The sequence below is a fragment of the Haliotis rufescens genome, unplaced genomic scaffold, assembly GCF_023055435.1.
Source record: "Haliotis rufescens isolate VD_foot unplaced genomic scaffold, xgHalRufe1.0.p SCAF_5, whole genome shotgun sequence".
NCBI classification, from domain to species: Eukaryota; Metazoa; Mollusca; class Gastropoda; order Lepetellida; family Haliotidae; genus Haliotis; species Haliotis rufescens.
This window is the reverse complement of record NW_025964223.1, coordinates 8699151-8719728: the sequence shown is the minus strand read 5'-3', so window position 1 is coordinate 8719728 and position 20578 is coordinate 8699151. Positions and strand designations below refer to the sequence as shown.

Below are 20578 nucleotides of genomic sequence, written 5' to 3'. Positions count from 1 at the left end.
TTGTGAAGATATTCGTCGAAGGCCAGGGATGCTTCTTGCAGTCACTGTTGCTGACTGGAATCGATTTCGTAGGTGTGTTGTTCGAATCCAGTTGTCTTGTCGATTATTAGTTACGCGTGGCCTGTCACTCCGAGGATGGTCTCTGACTGCATTCGTCTGTTGCCAACGTTGCCGTAAACACCAAATGGTGTTTCTGTGGACGGTAAATTGTCTTGCAACATCACGTTGCCTCGATCCTGCTTCAAGCATACCAATCTCGCGCAGACGCTTATTTTTGGACAGGCGTAGCATTTCGTAATGTTAAATAATTGCGTAATTTTGTTGTTTTTCTGAGTGGTTGTTGTCACCACGCATATGCATACGGAATCCCGTTAACGCACATGTTTTTATACCCATTCTTGGGTAGTGAAATGCATGGGGCTTGCATAAAAGTCAACTTGTGCATGGAATGCATGATCTTCTGTAGCAGTTGCGTTTTTGTGATTTGATTTCATACATGTACTACAATAATGAAAACCAAACTTTACTTGTTTGAAAAATACACTAAAATATTGGTGTCACAGGAACTTTTGTTGTTGAGTATACAATCAAGGAAGGACTTTCTTTATATTCGCAGAAAAGTATTAAAGACAAGTGGAATTAATACCATGTGGATTCTCAAAACCTCAAAAGATTTGCTTGACTTTTTGCAATCTCAGAAAGAATCAAGTTTCATTCTGTCAAAATATTTGATTTTAAAACTTTGTACAACACATATCCTACATGACAAAGTACCAGCATGCTGGCGAAGTGAGTTTAACTGACTAGACATAAATCTCATAGAAATATATAAATAAGGCCTAAAATGGAAATGAAAAAAATTATCAGCTAACTTTTGTTCATTTCACCAAATGTAATGTGCACAAAACAGTTCATAAAACGTAATGAATAGTACAGTTTTATTCATTTCACAAAACGAAATATGCATGATGAAAGGACAATGTTCCTTCAACGCCTGGGACATTAAGGGACGACATTCTGATTGGTCGATTTTAAGGGACGACATTCTGATGTCACACTAAAAATAGCTCGTATAGTACTTGACACAGCATTGGGAATTCCGGTAATGCCCGCACTAAAGAAAGACCAATGGTTAGACATTCAAACTGGTTGAGAGCGTGAAATCGGGTCATACAGCCAGTCGTCTGTGAGCTGTGTAAACAAATGCTTTTGAAAACACGACCGCTTGCTTATCACTCCACGACCTCCTCACTTTGTATAAAGGAAACATTCCACTATTTCCACGAGGTAATACACACATACAAGTATGCTTTTGGGAATGAATGTAACCCAGCCTCAGCTCAATAAGGATGGCAAATGGGGAATGACTATAAAATATATGTATACTCTCTGTATGAATTATTTCACATGCAACCATGCCGGCTGATGGTTGGAAAGCTTATTTATCTGATATTTATTTTAAATCAAAACATTCAACCCCCTTTTCCGGGCCCAATAAGCTGTATCACACTGTGAAAATAGGGGGCAAACAATATCAGTTTACATGATATTAAGAAGTGGTTAGCTTCTCAAGATGCCTATTCACTACAGCGATCTTTAAGGTACAAATTCAAGCGGAACGGAGTGGTGGCCTCTGGATTGAATGATCGCTGGATATAGACTCGGCTGATGTCTACAATATTGCTTCGGACAATGATGGCGTCAAATACCTGATAATAGTTAGTTATGTGTTTACCAGGTATCTGTTGGTTGAACCATTGACTCTGTTTTTAAATCTTTGAAAAAGATATTTTCTCATGCAACTTTGCCGAAGATCATACGATCAGACAAAGGGCGAGAATTTGATTATAGGAAACTGAAACCTTTTTTACAAAGCAAATGAATTACCTATTAACACTACACCTCTAAGAAGTCTTGCAAGCCTTTGTAAACCTTACACTGCCGGTTTTGAGTGCAGTGCTATGTGATACTTTGAAGAAAAGTGTTCATTGTAATTGAATAATAGGACCGTAAACACATACATTGAACCGATATTCCTGGTCATACTTAAGTTGGAAGTAAGTTGATATCATAGGTTCATGGCAATAATGGCAATAATAATTATACATACATCCATGTTTTTAAGATATGAATCCATCCCCAGATGATTATGAGTGATTTTTGGGTGATCTTATATAATGGATACAGTTCACTTTATTAAGGAAAAGATGCCCTCATTTAATTGAACACGACACATTAAAAAAACTGAGTAGAATATTTCTCAGTAGACTCTTTATAAAATAATATGCCGAGCTATAATACAAAAAATACACAAAAAATATATATTGATACAATGTCATTTAAAAATGTTTCATCATATCAGAACTTATCAACTAATCCTAAGTCCGAAGACATCAAATGATATAGACAATTTCTGAAAACTAAAACATATTGGAGGCAATATTGGACTTTCATCGCCGCCGGGAAGTACTGCATACTAAATTTGAATTAAATACAGCTCTGCTGCTATTCATTCCGTATGCATTATTATGGATATATGTTTAAATGGATCAGATAACTATGATAAATTGAGTATAGATTGATATCATCAGAGATTTCAGCCATGCTGGGGGCCATCTTGGATTTTCTACCACCAGATGGCGCTGCAAACTATATTTGGATTAAATACAGCTCTGTTGCTATTTATTCCGCATGCATTACTATGGATATATGTATAAATGGATCAGATAAGTATGATATGTTGAGTATAGATTGATATCATAGGAGATTTCTGACATGTTTGCAGCCATCTTGGATTTTCTACCACCAGGTGGCGCTGCTAAGGTGGATCCATATCCAGAAATGTTCGGAATGGTTCAATATATAAGTGAGCTAAGTTTGGTGCTTTTAACCCAAAGTGCACAACTTTAGCCTTAACCGCCCCACTAATTATGTGACTCAGAATGAAACCAAAGCGTCTTTTGTTGGGAGAGTCATACGGACCCTCAAGACAACTATGTACAGATATTTCACCTACAAACAAACGTATAATTATTTTGGATATTTTTCCAGATCTCGTCTGGGATCATAACCACAGACCTCACAGATCATTGTTTGAACAATCACCCTCAGACATTAATCAAACTAATGAAGCTTTAGTATGGAGAGAACAATACATTGACACTTTGATGATACCAGTCAAATCGAAAGTTGAAATCACACAGAAGTCTGTGAGAAAAGCCTTTAAGTTTAAAGTGGGAGATCAAGTGAGACTGTCTCATTTGAGACATACATTTCAAAGAGACTATCAAGTAAAATAGAACAATGGACTGAGGAAATCATTATTATTAGCAGACGATAGTACAGAGATGGTAGAGCCATCTATTTGTTGAAAGATATGGCAGATGATCTGGTTCAAGGCTGTTTCTATGCAAATGAACTACAAAGAGTTGACAAGCCTGTGTGGAAAGTGGAGAAAGTTTTGAAGAAAAGGAAACGAGCTGGCGTAAAACAGGTGTTTGTGGAATGGATAGGCTATCCTAAAAAGTTCAACAGTTGGATCCCGGAGACAGATCTGCAGAGTACATAAGGCTTTTCCTCTTGTCACAAAGTCAGTTGTACGCCAATCATCATGGAGTCCACTTCATGTCCAGAGTGTGAGAAACAGTTTTCCAGAAAAGATGCTATGCTGAGACATAGCAAGAATAAGCATTCACCACCACCCTCACCACCACCACAATTTCCACAACCTCAGGCAGGACACAGAACAGTTCACTTTTACCATTCCTGGTAATGCAGTGGTCGTTGGTCCATCCGGTTGTGGCAAGTCTATAAATGTCCATAACATACTGCAGAGAGGATACATCAATCCACCACCGAACAATATCATATGGTGTTACACTGAGTGGCAACCTCTGTATGATACTATCTATAAAACCACACAACTTGCAAGATGAAAACTATTTAGATTCCCAGAATAACAATATGATTGTACTGGATGACCTTATGTCAAACGCTAAAGATGATAAACGTATCTCACAACTGTTTACCCGAACCTCTCCCCATAAGAATGTCATTATCTTCCAACTATTGCAAAATCTGTTTCCCAGAGGCAAGGAGTCACGTGACATTGCTCTGAGTGAGTGAGTGAGTTGGGTTTAACGCCGCTTTTAACACGGCGTGTCAGTTTAATGTGGGAAAAAGCCAGAAGTGATGCAGGTCTCAGACGTTTACCACTTCGGTGAAACCCACGAGCACGGGTATGTTGCTGACAAACCTAGAAACATAATCAGGGCGAACCGGGATTCGAACCCACAATCATAGGTTTCTGGCGTGCCTAAGGGACGCAACTATGCACAGCGAATCGCGGCACCTTAGACGACTGGGCCACCACTGCCCCCGACATTGCTCTGAACTCTCATTACGTGACACTCTTTAATTCTCCAGTCGATAAACAACAGGTACACTAGCCAGCCGCATCTATCCCAACAATACTGACCGGTTTATGTCAGTGTACAAAAAGCTGTTCAAAAAAACCCTATGGCAATCTGACAATCGACTTACGTCCTACTACCTTGGAATCAAGAAGACTACAACCTTACGTCTCAAAAGCTATCAGATATGTAAGCTACTTTGGGTATGGACCCCTTTCCAAACCTATTCTGGAACAAGTGAGAGCTATGGACCCCGATGCAGATCCCAAGGAACTCTCCACTAAAATCAGCCAGTGGATGAAACATGTTGTCAAAGACATTTTATCTCACGTAGATCTTTCTGAGGCTGAAGATCTGGAGCGTGAAAAGTCAGATGTTGATGATGATACAGACACTGAACAATAATCTGCCATGTACACTGTTTTTAGACACTGCCATTTGTCTTGATATTTGATTGCATGTTTTATGAAATAAAACTTGTGTTGACAGTTTAAACTTTTGTCCGTTTTTGGTAAAGGAATTGATTGTGATAGCTGTATCATAATTTAAAATAGGTCAAGTTCTAGAATCAACCCTTGTTTCAACCTCGAGCAACTTCAACATTGTAGGGTTAAATGCACTCCCTGTTCAGCAATAACTAAGAACAGATCATGTTTAATACATTTATTGACAATAAATCATTCAAATTAATAAATTTTACACATATTTACAACAATCTAGTACACACGTGCAATAATATTGTGTTAGGGCAGTGTGACCAATCATTAAACACAAACAAAATGCAGATCAACTCAATTGGCAAACTAGTTTATACATAACACCTGGGTTTCTGTACACATGAGTAAAGCATAAATGCACCATATAAAGTCAGTGAAAGGCATGAAATGGCTTCTTGATCAGGCTGAATGAGACTGGATTTTAAAGTATTGTTCTTATCTTCCAACACCCAACGCTTACCATCGAATGGTCTCAAACTGACCTTATTACTTCCAACAGTGTAGAGTTGATGTTTTTGACTCTGAATTTGTTTCATGTAGTGTCTAAATTGTTTTTAACCAAACAAACAATCTTTGTACATGCTATATCTCAATTGTTTTTTTCATTACGGTTTTGCTGACTATCTTGGCTGTTTGTTTTTCTTTTCCGTCATAAAGTGAATAAAGTTTGGGTTTAAGTCCCGCAAAAGATTCCAAAACACAATCTCCAACTTCATGTTTCATCTTTCCAAGTACCTTGGCATTGGCCTTTGAAAATAGAGGACCGGAAGGGTCAAAATTGCTTGTCACACAAGTTCTGATGTTCAGCCATTTCGGCTTAAAAGTCAGACGTTTCAATCAGATAACACAGGGAATCTGTGTCTGTGAAACAGAGTTTGACCTTGTCACCATATTTTGCTTTAGTAAAACTACAGTGAAAGTCATACACTACATGTTTAGACATGTCAAGAACAGAGAAACCAGCATACACTGGCTGATTCAAATATAGTGAATTCTTTTTCAAATGTACAGCAGCCAAATCAGCATTGAAAATTTTAAAGGCTTCAAAAGTCGGTTTAGCAAATAATTTTCTCAACCTTTTTGATGAATTGACTTGTTCTACATTCACATGTTTCCTTTAATTCATCATTGAGCGGCCAAATACTGAGTTGTTCGCAAACTTTATCTGCTTCGTTTTTGGCCAGTTTTCTCTTCTCTGTATTCAAGTCAATGTAAGGTTTCAGCCAGGCTGACTGGGTAAACTCAACAGCTCTATGAATTTTGGTCAGTCTCAAGTCCTTGCTGAAATAAAACTTCAAATTTCTATAATGCAGAATATAATGAGTTGTCATACAGATTGGGAACAAGTTTCTTAGAGGGTTGGTCTTGAATACACAACTCTTCTTTCAACTGTTGGGGATAAGGGGAGAGCATGTCGTCAGTAATCAACATGGCTTCAGGGGCTAACGGATAACCACTGTGACTGTCATGCAATTCTGGGATATTATAATATATGTATCCAACATCTGCATCATCTGGGATATTTGTAACATCTAATTGGTTAACACCGTCCACCCACTGGAAATCTCGTTCAGGGAGACGCTGAGACATGCTATGACAAGAGAGATTATTGGCATCCAGATAGATGAGATAGGAGCTAGGGTCATTAGGGTCATAGTCCTTGACATGTGGATTGTCAGATTCCACGTACCTGGTCGAGGTCATGGAAATACCCCCTCTCAATCCCCTTTCTATCATCAAATGCATGTCCAGATCTGTCCCATTTTCAACATGGCATCCCAAGCCATACCTGATAGTGATACATACTGAGCTGGATCTATATCATAAAAGGTCAAAGCTGTATCCCTGAAGTTTTCACAAACTAGAGCTAACAACGAAACATCAGTTATCATATAGAGATCACGATAGTCTCCCATAGTTTTTAGATCAAAGGTAGGCCATACATTTTGAGCATGCGCATAGTCTGCATCTGAGATAGAACTATCAGGTTAAGTATTATAGTTGGCAGTGGGCAGTTCACTCATGGCAAACTTTGATTCGTCATCCATAAAATCGTAGGGATACACTTCTTTTCTCAACAGCAAGTTCATGTGCTGTTCATCTGGAAGTTCTTCCCTTAAGAACTTAAATTTTGCAGACCCTTCAGCCCTGAGATTGACTACCGAGGTGTCCAAAGGTGAATTCAGAAACTGCAAGGAGTCAATGAACCTGAGATTACCAACTGAGAAAGAAATGTATTTTTCCGGATTGTTAGCCAGACATTTAAGTTTTTGACTGACTGTTTTATCTAATTCTTTCATGGTTAAGTGGCTGTCATAGCTACGGAAATTGTGAAAGATCACAGGGATAAAGTTTTCTTCCCATTTCCTTCGATCTCTACCTTTTGTCTTTTTAAATTGGTACTGGAGATTGTACTTTTGAGATGCTGCTCCGCGATAATCACGCGACAGCACATGATTATGATCTCGAACTTTACATGACTGGTCACTGAGTGGTTGACAACATATATGACATTGATAGGCCATTTGAAAAGCTCTTTCATCACTTTCAGTCAGTGTCATAGGTTCAATGTCTTTCAGATATTCACTAATAACCTTCAGTTCCTCCAGTAGCTTCCAATAAAGTGAGAAATGACTCGTGGTCATCTGTAGACCTGGAGTCAGTACTTACAACCTTATAGCAAAAACTAGAAGGTTCATGTTTCTGATGGGAACATGTATGAGATATCTCAGGATTTGGTTGACATCCACAGACTCTTTTCGTAATGGCCTCAAAATCCGCAACCACTACATAAGGGACACTCAATTGTCTTTCTATGCTTTTTAACTTCACCAACATTTGTTCCTCAGTTTGAGGTAACTTAATTTTCTGAATAGAGTGAGTAGAGCAGTAAAGACAATGATCTTCAAATAGATCTAACTTAGTGAACCCGTGGAGACATCGTCTACAATAAAATGTGGTGGCATGATGTTTTGTCCTGTTCCCCATCAACCTACTGAAACTGAGAATTAGACAATTGTAGTCGGTACAGGTAAGGTAATAGCATGTACTGTATGTTCATGTGGTAGCCACAAGAACAATTTGCATTAGCTGAGGTCAGCATAGAGGTTACATCAGCCAGGTCTCGGGCGACAGTTTGAACAATTCGGTTGAACCTGGAGCCATAGTTTATATCATTCATTGGGCAGTTAATGAAAGACCTCGGGCTTCTGCAAATGACAATGCCCTGAAAATAACGTTACCCTCATTATAAGTCGACATCAGGGGGATTGGTTTAGGTGTAGTCTAGATTGTGGTGGCGACACACTATGGTCATAGTTTGAACTACCCGTGAAGACCCGGGTTAGAATTGATCTTCAACAACCCATGCTTGTCGAGAGAGGCGACTATCTCTGTCGTAAGATGCGACTAACGGGATCGGGTAGTCAAGCTCTCTGACTTGGTTGATGCATGTCATCGTATCACAATCATGTAGATCATACTCTTGATGTTGATCACTGGACTGTTTGGTCTCAGACTCGATTATTTACAGACCGCCGTCATGTAGCTGGAATTATCCCGAGAGCGGTGTTAAATAACCAACAAACGAACACACTGAACGTTATTGTACGTTATTCATACTGAATCAGTTGCTGTATGCGTGTGATAGCTGTTACGACGAAAAGTGAGAGAGCAATAGGCAAAGTAGTGTCCCCAATAATCTGGTGTGTTATATCCCCATGAAACATACCACAAAACCCATTCGAGCTTCGTTTTGGGTCTGACCTGAAATTCGCAACACTAAACTAGCCGTCCAATCCTATTATGATAATATATCAAAATATCATAATCTATTAATTAATTACAATGTCAAGTATTTTGGACTGAGATATCAATAATCGTTGCTTAATAATATCTGTAATTGGTCCCCTCCCTAACTCCCTAAATATTATATAACAAGAAGGGATTTTTCTGAATTTTCCATTTGGTTCAGAAAGCCTGTTTGAGATAGGGGGATGGGTGGCCCAGTCGTCTAAGGCGCCGCAATTCGCTATTCAGAGTTGCGTCCCTTGGGCACGCCAGAAACCTATGATTGTAGGTTCGAATCCCGGTTCTCCCCGATTATGTTTCTTGGTTTGTCGGCACCATTCCCGTGCTCGTGGGTTTCACCGAAGTGGTAAACGTCTGAGACCTGCATCACTTAGAGCTTTTCTCCCACATTAAGCTGTCACGCCGTGTTATAACTGGAAAACTGTTCAAAGCGACGTTAAACCCAACTCACACACTCACTGTTTGGGATGTGTGCAATGCCTGATGTAATTGCATGTTCAATTTGCATGTATCATCTGTGTCATTGGCTCATTTCTTTTAGAAAATCAGAAATAATCCTGTTATATGACGACGGCCTGCATGAAATAATCGAACCTGGACTAGACAAACAAGTGAGCGATATTATGAGTAGCATTGCACGACAAGACGAATTCAACGAAGACGCCGAGCCTGAGAACCTGATCCATTTAGTCGCCTGATTAAACCTGCATAGATTGCCGATGACAGCATAACTGCCAAACAAGTTATTTATGTCAAAGCACTACTTTCTCGATTCCGAACGGAAGGCAATTTCTAATACTGTTTGATGGTTAGCTCACCTGACCTGACGTCCGTTGTTAATTTCTGCGTTTTCGACATCTCTGAAACTACATAAAGCTGAAAATTAGTAAGAACGAACCTGCTTAAAATAAAGCTGGATAAATGGAAATAATTAATTCGGGAAACAATTCCAGTTTGATAGCCAAAACTTAGTCAACTAACTGTTGCTTTGTTGAAAAAAAGGTTTTTATATTAGCTTAACGCACACCCACCTCCATACCCCACCCCCAACCCACATACTATCCGTTTTTCTAGTGCAGTTCCGAAATCTCCTTTGAAAGTACAAGGCAAACATGAGTGATATTTTCTATGTCTCTAAAATCTGCACTCCAATCGGATTTTAAACAAGGGAACCGTGACAACGACACTAAATCTAATAATGGTAATTCCTTGGTCATCTCAAACTTCAAACTGTATGGAAATTTGGCATATGTGTAGTTGTGGTATCAGTTTCTGAGTTACGACACCACAATAGGCATCGAGCGTTGTACAAAAATGGCGTCGACAAAACTTGCACGGATGATATCCCGCATTGCTGTTTAATCAGACCACACGTGAAAACAACACACGAGACCGTAAATATGTTTCATTGGAAAGATTTCCGGGAAACATGCCGTCATTTCGCGTTAGCGACTGAGACGGCAAACGAGGTTATGGTCAATATTATACAGTAAAATTCACTTTTTGTGTTCGTTTTTTTACAGTGTACATACACACATTTCTATCATTTCAGAATAAACCTCCACAACTTGACGTTTCTGACAACTGAGCCAGTATTTGGACGCCGCTATCTCCCAGAGCATGATTTACTCCTCTCCCCTATAAATTTCCACCCGAAATGCGCCAATGCAAACACCTCTCGTATATATCTAAAACATTATCAACCATCGTACTCGTTGGGAGAACAGATCAAAGTTCAAATAGATCTGTTTGATAGGGATGGTAACCGGAAGTCAACTGGGGGCGACCATCTGAGAGTGTGGATGGAAGATCCCAAGACTTCAGCTTCCGTCTCCGGTGAGGTTTTCGACCACAATGATGGAAGTTACACTGGTGTTTTCAAAGCCACATGGGCCGGACAGGCTGCGATACGCGTATTTATTGCAACACGAAGAGAGGAGTTGGCTCTGTATTACAGAATGTTTAAACAATACTCCAGCATATGGACAGCATATGCCGATTTCAACAAGACACCGCTGTCTGAAACATCGAGATGCTCAGCAAACCAACCGAGTATGTCAAAGACCAACGAGTGGTGTAACTTGACAACTGAGAACGATGGTTTTCCTTGGTTTTGCAAGAAGACTAATTTAACTTGTGATACATGGACAAATTCCTACACTGGCCCGACTAATTTCACACTTGATACTACTGAGAAAGATATCCTTACATGGTACGTACTTACTTACCTCATTGTTTGTGTTATTAACGCTTCGCGTCTGTTCCATCTTTAAGCCGTTGCCACTCTGCATCGGATCTTGGATTGGTATTCGTCCGCGCACCTTTTGGTTGACATTCGAAATTGACGTGTCTGAATCAGATAAAAATAGTTCGCCGTCATTACCTCAAAATGTCATAAAAATCGTTATAATCATAATAATCACTCGGTATGTTTTCTGCAATATTGAACACATACACAATCTTCAATTCTAATACTAATTTTAGAGACCCGTGAAGATTCCGGGGTAGAATAGGTCTTCAGCAACCCATGCTTGCCGTAAAAGGTGACTATGCTTGTCGTAAAAGGCGACTAACGGGATCGGGTGGTCAGACTCGCTGACTTGGTTGATGCATGTCATCGATCCCAATTGCGTGGATCGATGCTCATGATATCAATCACTGGATTGTCTAGTCCAGACTCGATTATTTACAGACCGCCGTCATATAGCTGGAATATTGCAGAGTGCGGCGTAAAACAACAAACCAACCAACCAATCTAATTTTAGAGAATTTAAATTGCTATTTATCCAGTCGATTTATACAGTCAACTTATTTCTCTTATATCAAGGTCAGTTAAGGGTGCTTCCTCTGACATCCTACGGCTGTTTCTGAATATATCTATAAGAAATGGTGAGTATGCATTTAAAATATATGTAAAGTATTTTTCATCATTTCTGGTCGAAGCAACTAGGCCACTTAGTTACTAAGACTAGGCTCAAACAACAGTAATTGTATTCGGTCATTCAAATATCTCTTCAGGTGTTTTTTTTTTGCTGTTCTGAATAATTTTGTTTTTTGAATGTTACCTACAATCTTGGAATGAAGAGAAATCTTGAACGCACACGTTAAAGCTCACTTCAAATGTTTCTAATTGCAGTTGGAAATTCATCATTGCTGACGCCGCCTGATATCTCCTGTAATAATTTACCAGCAAAAGTGACCTGGCAGCAGAAATCTCCAAACGGTTTTTTTTACACCAATAGATGGCATTCGCTAATGTGTCATGACACACTGCCACGCACCATAGATACTTACAGACAATGCTTGAAAGGAAGGACGCTATGGCTTCATGGGGATTCAACAAGTGCCCAGTTCAAAACAGCTCTTCACTCCTTCTTGCGCTTTCCTTCACATGCAAATCACCATGTACCTGTTAATGACAAAGATCCGTTACACAATTTTTCAGTTTCCTGGCATGCTCACGAATTACCGTTCTATCATGGAGCTCGACACTACCCAAGATATTCGAACCAAGCTCAGCACATCATGATGGACCGTCTCCCGAACACCACCAAGGACATCGTAGTGTTATATTTGTACGTTCATTTCACACTTGTCCACCCGGATGAGTTTCGGCGGCATGTTCGACGACTTGTTCCATCTGCAAAGAACCTCTTGGCACGCGCCCCTAATGTTACACTTGCAGTTCGTGGCCCACATGCATATTTCAGAGGGACACAAAGTTTGTTATCCTACTGGGGTCTCATATATTCTGATATTTGGCATGAGGAATTCGCTTCATTGCATGACAAGATTGTTTATTTAGATTTCTGGGATTTGACCATGGCAAGACCTTCTGCAGATGTTCACGCAGACATGAGCATAGTTCATCAAATGGTACACAAAATGATGTCATTGTTGTGCTTTAGGAAGTGATTCAATACAGTGACAATATATAAGAATTATATTTGACCAAGTAAATTGATACCAGATTAAACTCTTTGCCTTATTAAGTTGAATTCTTGGTGGGGTGGGGAGGGGGAATATTAAATCATTGTTTTATTTTCTTTGACATGCTATCAGGTCCAATTGAAATTTGGAAACATGTGAAAATGATACAAATACTTGAAGAAAGTGATGTCATTACAGGGATACCGATATTTTATACCATACAAAGTATTAAATAAAATCACGTCATAGGCCGTTGTACATCTTCTGACCTTCTGACCGAGTCTTACTTAATCGGTATTTGCCGAGCCATTGACGATGCAAATACCGATTAACGGGACGAGGTTGATATTTCCCATATCAAAAAACACTCGTGATGAATTTTATTTATCATTTGCGCATTATTGTTTCCCTTTTAAGGAATAAATGCATTAACATTGACATCAGCAACTTGTCGAAATCTTACGTATAGATCGTGCCTAGTGATACATGTTTTTCATTGCCGTGTGAAGTTACTGTGAACCAAAATAAACAACCTCTTAACTCCTTCATGGCATATTCCTTCGCTGAGAAAAAAGGATTATTTTGAACAAAATTTTTGAACAGAGTTTTGCAGAATAATTGAAACTTTAATCACGCTAACAACAATTCTGTGTAATCTGATTATATCTCTGGTTAATTTCACTTATATATAGCTTTTGAATCAAACCGCTCTCTCACTTAAAGAATGTCTCTCGGAGGAGATGTCAGAGTATACTTCAGTCGGTGTCACTATCACCATCAATGACAATCCGGCGTCTTTTGACTGGAGCCGGGCTTGGAGGTTTAACGAGATTAATCGTTATGTTTCCACGAGTAATGTTGCCAGCAAACATAGTGTTGACACCACCAGAAACATTTGAAATTTGAGACCTACTTTGTGTTGTCTACTGGCGATTTGGACATGACGCGAGGGGCCGCCCTGTATGACGGGAGTTTCATCAACAAGCTGGGATGTCACAGTGTTGGATGGAGTGTTTCGCAAAATAATGTTGGATATTTGATTATGCTGGTCAGGATTAATATGGCAGGAATTGTTCACAGAATGGATGTTTTTGTGACCAGTTATCTGCATAAGTTGATTTGGCGGATTATTAGGCGACCCTTTTTTATTTCTTGGTTTACGGAGTTCAATCTCATTTCAAAAGTGAGGTAGGCCAATTAAAAACTAAAAAGTTAAAATTAAAAAGCCCTTAGAGATTGTTTTTACTCGAAGTTTGTCCTAAAAAGTTAGGTAGGTATAAAAAAAATTATTCTGGAGTAACAAAAGTAAAAGAACTCAATTTCTCAAGAACATTTTATCATATCCCTGACACTCAGCTTGTGCACAAATGGCAATATAACAATATCCATGTCATGGGTGGAAATGCATGAAAGACGCCGCTATATTGGCAGCATGGCGACGTTCAACACCCGCCAACCAGAAGATAACTGCTGTGACAAGTTCCCAGAGACTCTTGTGTGATAGATGAAGCCAACATTTATCTAGGAAATTATCTGCTTGTAAAACATCTTTGCTACTACATTTTTGGCTATACACTATTTGAAAGGTCTAGTTAATGCTATTGTTTTAAAATATGAAAATTATATGTATTACATTATTTAAATAATTCATTAACAACTAAATTAAGTTCGTTTTAAATTAAAATAATGTAAGCGAAAACATTCATAACGTCCAGATTAAGGACCAATGAAGCGAAACTTTCACGATTTTCGGCAAATATAAGATTTCATAAAATCCACTTACCCATTTCTTTTTTATTTTCATTTGTTTAAGTAGTTGGAACGTTATTTTCATGGATGTAAATGTATAGTGCTAGGTTACGAGCTATGACAAAGATTTCTTATGCATATATTTTGGCATTAAAGACATCGTGTTTGAGCCGAGAAATCGTGGCGACGAAAGCCGACTTGTCATTTGACTGACATTACACGCGATGGCACGAAAAGATGGAAATAATATCTTAGATGACAGTTTGGCATCTTTTAGATATATTTTTGTTGATTTTATTACTTTGTAAACTATATTGAAAGATTTGCTTGAAACGACTTTATTTTGCTGTTTGACATGTTCGATGAGGCCCCGTTGTGGAAGTGTCCGAGAATTTCATTTTCAATAACATTGCGGGAAATAGTGAATAATTTTTTAATCTATTGATACAAAATGATAAAATCAAATGGAATACGTATTTCAGACATTGTGAAATGTGAAAGATTTAATACATGAATGATATGACAAGTAGGTTTATAAAAAAATATAACCTATTTGACGTGACTTGGTCGGTCTAGATCTACCCTGCGGTGTCTGGCGTGTATGTATGTGTGTGTATGCGTTCGACTGAATGCATGTTTGTGCGAGAATCTATGTTGTTGATAGACCTGTATGATTGTTCTCATACAGGTTTTGGTATAATTCATGTTTTAATTATATATTGAATGTAGGGACTGTTTGTCATTTGTACTTTCTTAACTTAATTTTGTTCTGTGATATTTTGGATTATAGTGTCTCATAGGCCATATGGCCGGGTGCTTTTTATAATTCTATGAATGTACATTTTGTATTTTATCATATAATATGCACGTGACACTTAAATAAACATTTTCTCTCTCACTCTCTCTCTCTCTCTCTCTGTAACGGTCACCACTGCGCTTTGCGTTGACAAGCTTTGATGGTATTAGAGAAGGATCCCAGCGAGAAATATCAGAGTGACTTCCCTTTGCTTTACACTCGCGAAGCTAATTCTGCTACGTCACTAATGCTTCCGGTTCCCATGAGATTGCGCAGTGCGATCGAGGGGCAGTGCGCCATGTGCTTTGAGTGATGGTAGGACTGACGTGGTCGGTCACAGCACAAATTTGTGATTTTCGCTAAGTTTCGTAATTTATGACTATAGTTGCACTACGTGTTAGTGTGACGCCTTTTATTAACTTTTCACTATCGACGCTGTCGATTTTAGTGAGTGAAACGTACACGTGAGTGTACACCTGTTGAACACAGTAACCTGTATTCGAATCATGGCCTCTAACGCATCACAGCAAAAGAGACACTGCGAGGCTATACCTGGCGGTAAACATGCAGACAAAACTAAATCAGGGCCAAAATCACACCCCAAAGAGACACTGCGAGGCAGTGACTCGCTTGAAACCAGCTCTAAACATCTTTTTTCGGGCGAGGTGACTGCAGAACAACCACGAGGTGGCGCTGATACCAATATGGCAGCGCCTGATCAACAAAACTTGCGTAGCGAGGTTTTTTTTAGTTTGGTAAACTGATTGCTGATTCGATCTCAGACATTAAATCATCAATCACTGCAGGGTTTGACGAACTAAAGCAGTCAGTTACTGACAAGCCATACTATGAGTATGAAGATGGCACTGAGAGTGACGCCTCTTACATGCATTACGAAGATGAGTACGTCGATGGGGATGACGAACCCCTAAAGACGAATGCGTGTGAAAACAAGACTGACGACAAGATTGAGAGATTGTTAAATACCTGTGAAGTGGACCGTCAGAGTACACCCTCCACAAGTCATGGTGATAAATTTCTTATCACAATTCATGACCAGATCAAAACTAAAGAAAAAACTGGTGATAGAATTAATCAAGAACTGGCTGACATCATTAATGAACTTATGTTTAAATCAACAAGACCTGATGATAATGATGTTAAATCCAAACTGGACAGCATTGTAAGACCTGATAACTGTGCATCACTCGTTGCCACGCGAGTTGACGAGCTTATTTGGAGTCTAATGAGACCTAACTCACAGAGCATGGACAAAAAAATCCAAAAATGCCAGTTAATGATTGTCAAGACTGTGTCTTTATTGGCAGTTATCACTGACAAGATATACAACATGAAGAAAAATCTTGATAAGGGGTCTGGGCCCAACATTGTAAATGATTCTTTGGGAGAAGTGGTCAAGGATCTCATAGACACCATCCAGATGGCCAGTCTGGCGAACTTCGAGCTCAATATGAAACGGCGTGAACACATAAGGCCAGATGTGCATGCAAACTATATGCCCCTTTTTTCTGTTACTGTACCAGTCAACAGTTTCCTTTTTGGTGGTGAAGCCACAAACAAGTTGGAGGACATTGAAAAGTCTTGCAAAGCTGCTAACAAGGCTAGACCCAGGGACTACAACACATTCACAAGGGGTCCGAGTAGATTTCCATATAAAGGTCGCTATCCCGGACGAGCACGACACAGGCCATACAGGAGTGGACCATATCAGCCTTTTTTAGCCAAAAGAGGTGGATACGCAGCCTTCAGGGGCAACAAGAGACTGATGAAGCACGGCCAGAGCCAGTAGCACAGTCTAGTGAAACCCCGACAGCTGCAAACACCCAGGTAACCATGAGACATAATTCAGAAAATATTGATGTTGCACTTCTTCCTCACTCTGATTTCTACGCGGGTAGAATACAACACTCTATTCATAAATGGTCAGAAATTACATCAGACAGCGCTGTGTTAGATACAGTTACTGGTTGCCATATTGATTTTATCGATGACCAATGTACCCCAGAAATTCCTGATGCAAGGAAAACTAGATTATCTAGAGGTGAAGAAGTTCATGTTGACAAGGAAATTACAAAATTGATAGAAAGCGGAGTTTTCAGTGGAAACTGATCATTGTGAGGGGGAATGTGTTTCATCAATATTCACTAGAATTAAGAAAGATGGCACTTATAGGATGATTTTGAATTTAAAAGAATTCAACATAAACATCCCATATGAGCACTTCAAAATGGACACTTTAGGGTCTGCAGTCCGATTAATGACCCCAGGCTGTTACATGGCTAGTATTGACCTTAAAGACGCCTACTTTTCTGTGCCCATTGTCCAAAACACAGAAAATATCTTCGCTTTCAATGGAAACATAGACTGTATGAGTACACATGTTTACCAAATGGGCTTGCTTGTGCCCCTAAAAAGTTTACTAAATTACTCAAACCAGTCTTTGCTACTCTAAGACAATATGATTGTTTAGTTGTGCCATATCTTGATGACTGTTACCTCCAGGGTGACTCGCCTGTCGAATGTTCACAGAATGTAAAGAAAACTGCTCTCATGTTGCAAGATCTAGGCTTTATCATTCATGCCGATAAATCCCAATTTAGCCCCTCTCAAGAAATTGAATTCCTGGGATTCCTTCTAAATTCTGTTGACATGACAGTAACCTTACCAGCAGAAAAAGCAATTAAAGTTGCTAATGCATGTCAATCTTTATCATGCAAAACTAAAGAAACAATCCTTGAAGCGGCTCATGTTCTTTGACTGTTAGTGAGCAGTTTCCCTGGGGTACAATTTGGTCCGCTGCATTATCGGAACTTAGAAAATGCAAAGATAGATGCACTGAGAAAGTCAAAAGGGAATTATTCCGACATTATGCTCATTACCACAATGATGATATCGGATTTGGAATGGTGGGTACATAATGTCAAAACAGCAAACAAACCAATCATCATACCTGACCCAGTTTGTGATTTGTACTCGGATGCATCAATGGAAGGATGGGGTAGTCACATTGGTTGTAAGAGAGCTAACGGTAGATGGTCTGTGGATGAACAGAGGTGTCATATAAATGAATTGGAAATTTTGGCCTCTTTCTATGCTTTGCAGGCCCTATGTAGTGACAAACTCAATTGTCACATCCACCTCTTTATAGACAATTCTACGGCAATCGCCTACATCAATGCAATGGGCGGAAGTAAATCTAGATCATGTGACAGGACTGTCAGAAAACTTTGGCAATGGTGTGTTGATAGGCACATATGGGTCACTGCAAGCCATATACCTGGGTCAAAAAACATCATAGCAGATTCAGAATCGAGGATTTTCGATGACAAAACGGAATGGATGCTCAACAAACAGGTCTTTGAAACGTTAACTCACGAATAAACCTGAAATAGACTTGTTTGTGTCAAGGCTGAATAAACAGTTAGATGTATATGCATCTTGGAAGCCTGATCCATCAGCTAGGTATGTCGATGCTTTCAGTGTTTCATGGCATAACTTATACGCATACATTTTTCCACCTTTCAGTGTGATCAGCCAGTGTTTACAGAAACTTCAGAAGGAGGGGGGAGGAGGCGATAATGGTACTCCCGAACTGGCCCACTCAGACATGGTACAGCGTAGCGATGAGCATGGTTGTGGATTATCCCCAAGTGCTACCATGGCTGATGGATCTCCTCAGCCTTCCTCACAATGGAGCTCTACATCCACTGAGGAAAAAGCTCCAACTTCTAGCCTGTCGCTTGTCAGGAAAGCGCTGGAGAAGCGTGGCGTTCCGAGAGAGATTGGCGACGTCATCCTCAAATCATGGAGGAAATCTACACAAAGACAGTACACAGTCCATGTGCACAGATGGGAAATTTTCTGTAATAAAAGGGGTGCTGATCCCCTTCAGGTGTCTGTAGAGAGACTGTTAGGTTTTCTTAGCGAGCTGTATAAACAAGGACTAAGCTATAGCTCATTGAATACAGCGAGATCGGCTGTGTCAGCTTTGATTTCTATTAGTTGTGATGTTAATGTTGGTTCTGATGCTTTGATCTGCAGATTTTTGCGCGGAGTTTTTAATGAGAGACCAACTAGGTCTAGATACAGCTCAGTTTGGGATGTGTCTCTTGTTTTTAAGTATTTACAGTCCAGGGCCGGGGAGACAACTCAACTCTAACATTGAAAGAACTTACTCTAAAACTTACTGCACTGTTGGCTCTGGCTACAGCCAACCGACTCCAGTCACTTCAGACATTACAGATTAGCAATATGAAAGTTTCAGATTCCAAGATTGTTTTTGTGCTTGATCTGCTTAAACAGAGAAATCCATTACGAAAATCTCACTTTGTTGAGCTAGAAAAATTTGAAACTGATCATGTGTTATGTGTTTATCAAGCTCTGTCCTTGTACTTGGACAAGACTGCAGAGTTTAGAGGAAGTGAAACCCAGCTGCTCATTAGTTTCCAGAGACCCCATAAGAAAGTAACAAGATCCACAATAGCAAGATGGATTAGGACTGTTCTTGAAGAAGCGGGTATTGACATTTCTGTGTTTGCAGCTCATAGTACGAGAGCTGCAGCCACATCGGCAGCTAAGAAAGCAAATGTGCCAATGAATGACATTTTAAAAACTGCAGGCTGGGCTTCAGCTGCAACTTTTGTTAGACACTACAATGTACCAATAGAAACACTGCCGAACGACACAAGTAGTATGTACAAGACAATTGTGTCAACATCGGCGGGTGAATAGAATTACTACTGTTGGGAGTTTTGTGCAAACAACCTGCTGGTTGTGATTAGCAGTTTTTAGTTTGTGCCATGTTGGCTTGAATACCAGTTTCAACTTTCGTTGGGTTGTCATGCTTATGCATACATGTTTCCCAATTTTGTGCAAATCTTGTTGAATTTGCTGAAACTCAAAAAATAAATATACTGAACTTTGACCTTGTATTTTATTTCTTGAGATAGGACTTGTGCCACCAAGTGGCTTTAAAATCTCATTGGAGCCGGAAGCATTAGTGACGTAGCAGAATTAAACAATTAAACGAGACTTACCTGTGTGTTGAAGTTTGATTTGGGTTCTGCTACGTCACTGGAATGCTGGAGGTTTACATGCCCTCCGCATCCCTCCCTCGTACTTGTAGTGGCACTTGGTGTCACAAGCATACTTTGAATCCTGCCGCTCGATCGCACTGCGCAATCTCATGTAAACCTCCAGCATTCCAGTGACGTAGCAGAACCCCAATCAAACTTCAACTTACAGGTAAGTCTCGTTTAATTGTTTAATTAAATTATATTTTTTGTTTGAACTTTTTAAGCATTTTTTAAAGTGAAGATCGGCGGTAATAAAAAAGGAGTACTTTGTTTTTGTTTTCCTCATTT

At 39.5% G+C, this 20578-nt stretch overlaps 2 protein-coding genes across 3 annotated transcripts in view; both read left to right on the top strand.

Moving 5' to 3' along the window:
- The window catches only part of LOC124110352 (NXPE family member 3-like), a 31716-nt gene extending 17474 nt beyond the window's left edge, over nt 1-14242 (top strand). Inside the window, exons 2-4 of one of the 2 annotated variants that reach the window (XM_046469652.2) lie at nt 10272-10931; nt 11547-11608; nt 12165-14242. In XM_046469652.2, coding sequence (XP_046325608.2) covers nt 10272-10931; nt 11547-11608; nt 12165-12634 — 1192 coding nt within the window. In that variant the 3' untranslated portion in view covers nt 12635-14242. Of the gene's footprint in view, nt 1-10271; nt 10932-11546; nt 11609-11855 lie in introns of both variants that reach the window. The other variant, XM_046469651.2, reaches the window with a different exon arrangement.
- A 1126-nt stretch (nt 14243-15368) lies between these two features.
- On the top strand, nt 15369-20411 carry LOC124110351. The gene is made up of 2 exons (XM_046469650.2): nt 15369-17042; nt 18741-20411. Exon 1 carries the CDS (start codon nt 16081-16083, stop codon nt 17002-17004), a length of 924 nt encoding a protein of 307 aa, XP_046325606.1. The 5' UTR covers nt 15369-16080; the 3' UTR covers nt 17005-17042; nt 18741-20411.
- Nucleotides 20412-20578: the final 167 nt, after the last annotated feature.

Coding starts and splice junctions, on each gene's coding strand:
- LOC124110351 (XM_046469650.2), top strand. CDS start 16,081: ATGCATTACGAAGATGAGTACGTCGATGGGGATGACGAACCCCTAAAG.